The sequence below is a fragment of the Telopea speciosissima genome, chromosome 1 (assembly GCF_018873765.1).
Source record: "Telopea speciosissima isolate NSW1024214 ecotype Mountain lineage chromosome 1, Tspe_v1, whole genome shotgun sequence".
Taxonomy (NCBI): domain Eukaryota; kingdom Viridiplantae; phylum Streptophyta; class Magnoliopsida; order Proteales; family Proteaceae; genus Telopea; species Telopea speciosissima.
Genome location: NC_057916.1, coordinates 37,752,655 through 37,762,855, shown reverse-complemented (window position 1 = coordinate 37,762,855; position 10,201 = coordinate 37,752,655). Strand labels below are relative to the sequence as shown.

The 10,201-nt window shown below is 39.2% G+C and overlaps 1 protein-coding gene across 1 annotated transcript; it reads left to right on the top strand.

Moving 5' to 3' along the window:
• Positions 1-8,480: 8,480 nt before the first annotated feature.
• LOC122656726 (probable inactive patatin-like protein 9) lies at positions 8,481-9,856 on the top strand. Its single transcript, XM_043851356.1, has 2 exons — positions 8,481-9,437; positions 9,552-9,856. The coding sequence occupies exons 1-2, from the start codon at positions 8,496-8,498 to the stop codon at positions 9,774-9,776; spliced, it is 1,167 nt and encodes a 388-aa protein (XP_043707291.1). The 5' UTR covers positions 8,481-8,495; the 3' UTR covers positions 9,777-9,856.
• Positions 9,857-10,201: the final 345 nt, after the last annotated feature.

Below are 10,201 nucleotides of genomic sequence, written 5' to 3'. Positions count from 1 at the left end.
TGGTTGGGTTTTTACAATTTGCTGCAAGGAGAGATTAAACTAATAGCTGCAAGTTTTTGGGTACTAATGATATTCTGGAAATGGAACTCTTTGACATTATTCAGTGTTTGGAAAATGCTACAAAGGATGGATACAACATCAAGGAGGTATGGTGCAACAACAAGAGTATCGTGGAGATGATCAAATCCTTAGAACATTGTCCGACATTTGCCTTTGCTTCATCTTCTACTCAAAGCTCATAAGGCCTCCGAATCAAGTCACTTTGTTTTCAAATGTGATGTTTTAATCTTTCCTCTTCTCTATGCACTGGCTAAATATGTGTATATTAACAAAGAGCAGATAATGCTCTCAGACAATATTGTACAATCGTTATCTTTGCTAGCTTAATATATATTTTCTCTTCCCATTAAAAAACAAAATCCATAGTCAACATCATTAGCCATTGACTCAAGAAGATCGCGAGAGGACCTCATGGCTCATGCCCCATGGATGCAATATGCAACATGCATAATGCATGTGAGAGAGAAAAGCCCTAAGAATATTGTAAGGATTGCCTTGATTCCAAAAGAAAGCAAATCATTGGACGAGGGAGGACCTATTTCAAGGGGTGGTCCCTTAGTATTATCCTTTTCTATAGTGATGATATATATTAGGGAGAATGTTTTCCATTTGAGAGCGTAGCCTATGCCGACAAGAAACACCCAATGGTTGTTTCCAAAAAGCAGGAATCATTTTAGGAGGCAGAAAGGTCATTTCGTGGGAGTGGAGAGGATAGAGACACACACATAGGAGCGCTGGTGTAGTCTACCCCAAGGATAGAGATAGAGAGTGAGAGCAGGAGGTGCTAGAACACCCTCCAAACCCGGGCAAGAATAATTTCCCATATTAATATTACTCATATTGGTGTATCAAAAGTTAAACCTTGATTGCTTACTCTAGAAAATGTAAAAAATGACTCCTTACAAAATGAAGTCAATATCTCAAGAATGCCTCATGCCCAACAAGCCTAGTTTGCCTCTTATTTTTCAATGGGGTCTTTGGCTCACCCAAACTGGTCTATTTCAGATTAGTCATAAATTGGAGGCAGCATCTAGGCATAACAAAAATAGAACAAAAGGAATGCTCCACTGCTCATGCGGTCATATATTGTGGCAAATTTGGAAGCATCGAAATGCTATGACTTTTAAGAAGACAGTCCGTGCATTTGCCCCTAGATGGAGATGGTGAATAGGTATGTAGATGCAACAAATCACTCCACTTGTCTCCCCCACTCACCAATCCTATTGTTTTACCGTTCAAATCTCTAGGTGTACTCCCAGTAGTGGTATCTATCTAGGAAGGTAAACGGATCGGATTCTGTTCGGATAGTGCTATATCCGCATCCGCATTCGATTAGCTTTCGGACGGATTTAGATAATGCTAAATGGTTCCAGACACGAAAACGGATCAGATATTTTATTCGTTTACATGTAAATATAGTTTTTCGGATAGCTATATATAGCCTATCCGTATCTGCATCCGTTTAGCTTTCGGACGGATTCAAATAGTGCTAAACGGGTACGGAAACGAATTTCGGCTATTCATTTACACCCCGATATCTATCATATTTTCATTGATGCACCAATCTATCATTTTGTTTCACATGGACAAATGATGTGGCAACTCCAACCATTGGACAGAGCGCAAATGATCTAAATGTGCCACGTGTCAAAGTCCATACTCAAATTAATTCAATTACAGTCTAATGCATGGCTATGCATCTAAGGTTTTAGTTCACTTTACTTTTCTTTGCACAACCGCATCTAAGAAGGGATTTTTAAATGGTCCACCATTTTGCTCCACCCGAACAAATGATATGGCAACTCTGACTATTGGAAAGAGGACATATATGTATAGTTTAAATGAGCCATGAGTCACATTTTAGAGAGAGAGAGAGAGAGAGACTATTAACAGTAGTTGGAGAGAAATCTGAGAATAAGCAATCGTAGAGATTCTTTTTGGGCAAATTTGGAGTTGTTTATTGATGTCACAACAATACAAGAAGAGAATAGAAAAGAGAAATATATGAGATCATGTAGTTGTTCCTACTGTTCTTAAAGCTATATTGATGCAGTCTATTGAAGATTTGAGTTTAAGCAAGAGATATTGCCATTGCATGTATGCCAGTTGATTGAAGAACTCAAAGTACATAGCTACTGCAACACCTTAGAAAACATTTCTCCTACCTTTTTTTTTATGACTGAGATGATTACATTGATGGTCGTAGTATACTTGTATTGATTTCTACATATTGGGAGAGAATCATCAGTGGGATTACATTGGTTGAGGTAATCCATATCCAACAAGTTTCTATTTTTATTTCTAGGGTTTTGTTTATTGTTGAGAAATTAAACCTAGAATGCCTATGTAATTGGGAGGAACTTATATGTATTATTTGCATTGAATATTGTAACCTAGCAAGTGGGGACTTGTCTAGGATTTTGGGATTGGAGTCCTTGCTTTTGCGTTGTCAAGGGTTGAAGTAGGATGGTGTTCATGAGTCATTGTTGTGATTGAATCAAATCACTTGGGTTATAACCCTTGCACTTGTGTAGGTAAGTATTGAAGCAGGATAGGGTGTTCCTAAGCTATATCTTGCAGTTAAAAATTACCAGTGTGAGTAACTGCTAAGGTTAGATTGACCATTACTCTATGGATGTTGGCATACTGGCCGCCAAACCACATTATATCATGTGTGTTTCTAGTTTGCATTATTCCTGGAGTGCTATGGTGGTGACAAGATGGGTGTGCAAATCCTGATTAGCCTGACCATTGTGGTTGTGAGGCAAGAGGGCATACGAAATTGTATAATGGTAAAATTGGGGTACCCCAGCCAGTGCATTTCAATATTCATGGTTGTGCAACTACATGTGTGTGCCAATTGTGAGTGTCGTGTCGTCAACTTTGTTTGTGATATTGTCATCGGTGTTGGAAATACCAAGAGTGTTTGATAGAGTATTGAGAATAATTTTGGGTGAAATTTGGAGACACTGATTCACCCCCTCTCAGTGTCAACTTGGGAATATCAATACTGATACTAATATGGATCGATTGTATCGGTTCATATCAGGCCAATCCAGTAAGAAATCATTTTTTGAACGTTTCGGTCAATACAACTAATACACTATCGAGACCTAAATCTCAGTATGCATCCTTATGTATGTTGATGCACGTCTAGAGTTCTAGTACTCCATGTACTCCCTCATAGTTTTGGATTTATCAAAGCTTTATTTTGTCAATTGATAAATTCCAATTGAACTGAAACTTGACAGATGAACAAACCAAAGGGTCTAACTAACTGCGTACAAAATCTAGGTCCCATTTGATTTGCAATGTGAGAAATTTTTAGAATCATTTAGAACAGGCTTCCTAAAAAGATCATGCAGGAAAGTTGTCCCAAAAATTATTCTTTCATTTATCTTTTTACAATTTTTTTAACAAACTAATATTTGAAATTACTGGATTTCTTGGACAACACACCCTCACTTGAGGTCCATACACAAGATATTGGGCTTAAGTTTGGAAGCACTTCATTGCTTGAGTATGTTTAAGTGCACATTATTCACCCTAGATTGGTGTAAGTTTGGCCTTGTTAGTCTAAGCCCGCCTTGAGCCCGAACAGGGCATGGGCTGGATTTTTCAACCCTGAGGGCGGGTTAGGGTTAGAATCTTCAAGCCCGGGGATAGGGTCGGGCTGGGCTAGGGTTGACACCTCTTGGTGAGTCCAACCCTATGTTAGGTTATGCTTTACCATTTAGTGTTTACATATTATAATTTTTGTTTAATATCTAATTATCTATTGGTTTATCAAAAAAAAGTATAATTATCTATCGAACGAAAGTATTTAAAATTTTAAGATTGGACTAAGTTTTTTAACCAAAGGAAAATCTAATAGTCAATTGAGTATGAAACAAACCAATACCCAATCACATGTTTCTCATGTTTTTTTAATGCATAGGACGACGCAAATGGAAAAAAAGAAAGATTAGTTAGGGTGGCAAAAATAGGGTCAATCAGGACCAACCCGACCCTTGGCAAAAATCAGGGCCAATTTGGCCTAGCCCAGCCCAATGAAGATCAATCAGGGCAGCCCAGCCCAGCAAGGTTGGGTCTAGGCTGAGATATCTCAACCCGACCTAGGGCCGGTTGGGCTTGGGCTTGGGCTTGGGCTGAGTTAAGGAGATCTAGGGTTGGGCTGGGGTCTTAAAAAATCCGGCCATGTTTCACCCTTGCCCTAGAAAAAAAAAGAAGTTTAGGTGTACATTATTCACTCAAAAAAAAAAAAAAAAAAGTGTTTTAAGTGCATTGAGAAACTAACTTTCAGGTGACAAAAAAGCAGGTCCAAAAAATGGCATTGGTTCATAATCTTTATCGCCTTAGAAGCACAGACGCTAAGGGGTCCAGGAAATATGGGCTTCTAGGCTTCCTGCTTTTTTTTTTGTTTTTTTTGTTTTCGGTAATAGACTTCCTGCTATTTATGAGGTAAAAATTATGAATCAGGTATTTTAGTTGGATCTTCCTATTTGGTCATCAGAATCTAATTTTTAGAAGTATAGTTTTCCTTCACCCATGCTGAAGAAAGAATCCCCTCACCACTAACATTCCGGCCTAATTAGCTAGTAGGGATTGGAGTTTTTTTTATTATAAGATCTATCACCAGTGATGAAAGGCATTCTTCTTTCTCCACGGGTGAAGAAAACTTTGTCCTAAGCTTATATATATTATACTCTCAATGAACCGTATTCTTGTATGAGATTAGTTCCCGCCTATTCTGATTTTGATTGGGTCAGAATCCGTTAAAACCCTACAAATTGGAATAGGGAAGAAAAAAGATCTTCCAAAATTTCATCTTTTTGGAGTTTTTAATTCAATAAACATGAGGATCTTGGAACCAGAAATAAAATTTTAAATTTATTTTTTTACTATTTTACTGAAGAAAACAATGACCGAAAAAGAAACAGGCAATTCAAAAGAACTGCAAAAAATGGATTGGAATTGCGAAAGGTACCACCATTCTGATTAATCCAAGCCAATCCATTTATAGATACACCAAGTTTAACCTTATTTATTTTGCGGAAAAAAATGCCACCTAATCGCGTGGTCCTTGCACCTTCACACAAGAGCGGGTGAAATTACTACCCCACCCTCCATGAAATTAAATATCCCACCCATGTTGATGCTATTGTAGAGGCTCTCATTGACTTCCGTATTGGTGCATGGACTACATGACCAGATAGCGATCTCTTGCAGTTTTTGACTACATGCAAATCCACAACACAGAAAAAATGCATTTTTGAATTAGGGACAATATTTGGTGGCACACAAATGACAAATCTAACTCTACATGTTAGGGCATATAATTGAGAGAGCTCTTTAAATTTAGAGTAAATTACTCCCCCCTCCCCTTGATTATGTTCTAATGACAAACCTCTCTCCTTGGTTTTGAGTAATGATTCTCCCCTCCCTTGCATTTCTAAGATTCTATCAACCATACCTATTCTGCTAAAAAGGACTATTAAGTGGTGACATCATCTTAAATATATTCAATAAACCCCCAAAATGCCCATATATTTGTGATATTCTAATAATACCCTCTAACCATATCAAAACCCTAAAAACATCTCTACGAAACGCCGCCGCCACCATGGCTGTATCCACCACCACCACCACTTTCACTTCCGTAGCCACCGCTGCCACCATGAAAGAACCTTGCATAGGGTTAGGAAACGTGGACGTTGTTAATGAGAATGCCAACATCCAGACCTTCAATGGCTTCCCGAATCTGACGAATCTCCTCGGAAAGGTCACCGGAGAAATAAACCACCACATTCTTGATTTGGGTGTTCCCAACGAAGAAGAATTATGGTGAATTTGGACAAACAGAAGAGACCCAGAAAAGATAAGAAAGAAGAAGGGATAAAGATCATCTGAGTTGAGGTGAAGTGAAGTGAGGAAGATGGGTTTCATTTTTGGGAGTCTTGGAAAGGGAGTGGGTCACGGTGATGAGGTGAAGTGAGGAAGATAGTTTAGGTCACTCCAATCACAACTGGAAGCTAAGCCCTACTTTTGGTTACTCCAATATCATAACTCTCTCTCTCTCTTCCTTCGCAACCAGCTATTGAATTGCCTCTTTAATCAAGGATTCCGCTTCTGTATAATCTTCAGGTTTCTGTTTGATATTCCACAAGTCTACTTCAAGGCTACTTCTTCAATTCTGATTTTTCTGAATCTGGTTTCAGTTATTGCTTTAATTGCACATATTATTGTTTAAATCACTAGATCATACCATTATTAGTTCATTGTTTTGAGCCCTTAAATCACTGCTACCAATTTCTGTTTTCCATCTGGGTTTTCAAGTTTCCTAACTCCAACAGGAAACCTCAATATGTCTCAAATAAGCCACTGCATTGTAATCAAATTTTACTCTCATATTATCCCTGTTAATTAGACCGTATCGACCAGGTTCAGCCCCAACCAGATTTGTTCCGACTATCAACTTTCTCTAATCTGGTTCTAATTCCTAACCCTGTGGTTGTGGAATTCTTCTATGCTGCACTATGAAAGAGAATTCCATCTATAAAGACTACAGAGTGATCTGCAATTGAGGAATAAATAAGAAAAAAAAGAAGACCCTATAAAGAATCTAATCTGGGTTTGTTCGAATTAGCTAGGATTTGTTGAGATTAGTAAAGATTTGACAAGAAACAGAGACTGATAACATAAAATCCTTAATGGACATCTGAAAGTAGGAAGAGGAGAGACGATGAGTTATGGATCGGTAGCGTTCCTTTTAAATGGGTAGGGATGATCAATTTATAATGAAAAATGATTTTATATCTTCTATTTTTGAATCAACCGATTGGGGACAAAGTTGCAGGCGGAGTTGCAGGAGGAAGAAGAAGAAGGGGTCAGAGGGTAATATGGTATTTTTATAACACTTAACAGCCCTTTTTAACGGAATGGGTACAGTTGATAGAATCTAAGGAATGCAGGGGAGGGGATAGTCATTACCCAAAACCCAGGGGAGGAGTTTGTCATTAGAGCATAATCGAGGGGAGGGAGGAGTAATTTATTCTTAAATTTAATATGTGCCCTTAAGGGTGTCAATTAGATCGATTTCGATTTGATTCCAAATAGTGTTGTTGTGATCTAGAACCGAATCAATTATGAAATTCAATACTCAAACTGGACCTATGGTTCGATTTTGGTTCTCATTCGGTTTTATTAGGTTCTTAAATGGTTCGGTTCCGATTCCTCTACTCAGTCCATATATATATATACTATTATATACATGTTATAATATTGGAATATAGTATAATAGTATTATAAATCTAATATTAACATAAATAATATATACTATAACATAGTAGTATTATAATGTATTAATATATTATAATATATTAAATTATAATAAAATAACATACTATAATATACTCCTATCCAAAAATTCGGTTCGGTTTTGGTTATGGAATTTGATTCCTATGCTTGATCCAGAATTGAACCGAGAACCGAATCAATTCTAAAATCTAATAATCAAACCTATCCATATTTTATTCGGTTGGTTCAGTTTGACTTATTCGATCCGATTTTTGTTTTTTATTTTTGTTTTGGTTCTGGTTCTAATTTGACACCCTGATGTGCCCTAACCGTGCTTTACGTGATTGCAAAACAAGTTCTTCCATTAGAAATCCCTAACCGTGCTTTATGTGACTACATTTTGGCTTTTTTAGGCAAACAGAACCTTAGAATTGGTAATCTAATAAAATAAGTGAGAAAAGAAACTTCCCATTTCTCATCCCTATGAAAATGTTCGCGCCGAGCCGATCAAGAAGCCGAATCTCTCGCTTCTGCCAGCCAATTAGACGACGTATAGATACACGTGCATGCGACTGCGACATAGAGAACCATACACACGTGCTGCCAAGTAAAAAGTGAAACTGTAAAAAAAACTAACTATAGTACTGTACTACTATTGAACCAACCAAAATAATAAAAAAAAAAGAAAATTGGAAGAAAGGAGAACAACCCGAAGAGAGAGACAGGGAATCGTCAATCGTGTATATAAAGAACCACGCGTTGTCTCATACTTGGGCTTCACACATAGCGCGGCACGCACCCAGGTACCACCAACAACAACACTATCACACTCATTGGGGACAGAGGCCAAGAGAGTGAGTGAGTGAGTGAGTGAGTGAGACTGAGAGAGCGCCTAAGCCCTGAACAGAAGAAAGTCAGATTGTTGGAGTGAAACAGGACATAGAGAAGCAATTCCCACCACCATTAATGCTTCTCAGGAAGAAAGCGTGACCTAGCTTTCTTCTTTTTCAGGGATACCTTCTCAGAAACTTGAGAGTATATCATCGTCAGCTTCAACATCTCTGTATCAAGAACCAAAGCTAAAGTATCTCTTACTTCTTTTCTCTTTCTTTTCTCGCTTCTTCTGTAAAAACAGAGAAATGGAGCTTAGCAAGATAACGCAGGAGATCTTCTCGAGACTGGAGCAGAAATGGCTATCGCATTGTGAAGACAAGAAAACTAGAATTCTCAGCATTGACGGTGGTGGAACAAAAGGCCTTGTTGCCGGAGCAGCCTTAATCCATCTAGAAGACCAGATCCAAGCCAAAACCGGAGATCCTCAATCTCGAATAATCGATTTCTTCGACGTTCTCGCTGGAACGGGAATCGGCGCCATTTTCTCTGCAATGCTGACGGCAGACGCCGGTAACGGTCGCCCGTTGTTCACCGCCAGAGACGCTGTTAAATTTTTGCAGGAAAAACAGTCGGAGATGTTTAAGGTCAAGCATGGAGGGATTTTCCGACGAAATCGCAGGTTTTCGAGTAAGAGCATCGATAAAACCTTGAAAGAGGCTTTAAGCAGAGAGGACGGTAAGGTGTTGACTTTGAAGGATACTTGCAAACCTCTCCTCGTTCCTTGCTACGATCTGAACAGCTCTGCGCCGTTCGTCTTCTCCCGTGCCGATGCTTCGGAGACTCCGAGCTTCGATTTCGAACTCTGGAAGGTATGTCGTGCCACGTCAGCCACTCCAAGCTTATTCAAACCGTTTCATCTGACCTCCATTGACGGCAAAACGTCGTGTCTGGCTATTGACGGAGGTCTCGTCATGAACAACCCCACGGGAGCTGCCGTTACTCATGCCTTGCATAACAAACGGGATTTCCCCTCCGTAAACGGCGTCCAAGACTTGCTCGTTCTATCACTAGGTAACGGGCCTTTGAGTGGTCCCTCACAGTCACCGTCACGGCGGCAACTGCAGCGTAACGGGAAATGTTCGACGCCGTTGGTCGTTGACATTGTCCTTGACGGCGTCTCGGAAACCGTCGACCAAATGCTCGGGAACGCTTTCTGTTGGAATCGAACGGACTACATGAGAATCCAGGTACAGTGAAGTTTGCTCTTTTTTTTTTTTTGGCCCTTTTTATCATTTTGCATTTTTAAGAAAGCGAAGGAAATATTTCTTCTTTTGACGGCTACTAACGGTGAAATGGTACAGGCCAACGGTTTCATTTCTCAAGATATGGAGCCGACGATGGATGGGGTGCTGACAGAGCGAGGAGTGGAATCGTTACCGTTTGGCGGGAAGCGGTTACTGACAGAGACTAACGGACAGAGAATCGAGAACTTCGTGCAACGCTTTGTTGCTTCTTCGGGAAAGTGTAGTCTACCGCCAAGCCCTTGTAAGGAAACAGCCGTTAGCCCTCTGGCAAGTGGCCGTTAGTGTCGTCTTTCTTAGTTAACCATGCTTTTGTTTTAACCCAAAGTTTAACTATCCTAGTCCATGAGTTAAGTGGTGTCTAATAATAATGGGAAAAAGAATGTTTAATCCTCTCTCTCTCTCAGATTTAGTTTATTGTATCATATATGTATCGGCCTGAATCGGATGTTTTTGCCCTTAGATACTGATCCCAACATTATTTTGACCATTTTACCCTTTGACCATATCAACACTATAGATCTGTATTGGTATCAGGCATGATCGATACCAATACACTCGATCCGATCCTGATTCCTAAAATCATGCTCTCTTTCTATTGCTATATTGCTTTTTGGCTGCATTGTTGTCAATTGGTGTTGCAATTCTTAGAGCTTAAAAATCCGAAATTGGAATCTGAATCGGATCTGACGATCAAGATGAGAAATCAA

What these genes read in the sequence shown, in the direction of transcription:
- LOC122656726 (XM_043851356.1), top strand. Translation starts at nt 8,496, where the DNA reads ATGGAGCTTAGCAAGATAACGCAGGAGATCTTCTCGAGACTGGAGCAG. An exon ending in CGGACTACATGAGAATCCAG is followed by an intron (nt 9,438 to 9,551) that starts GTACAGTGAAGT and finishes GAAATGGTACAG; the next exon opens with GCCAACGGTTTCATTTCTCA.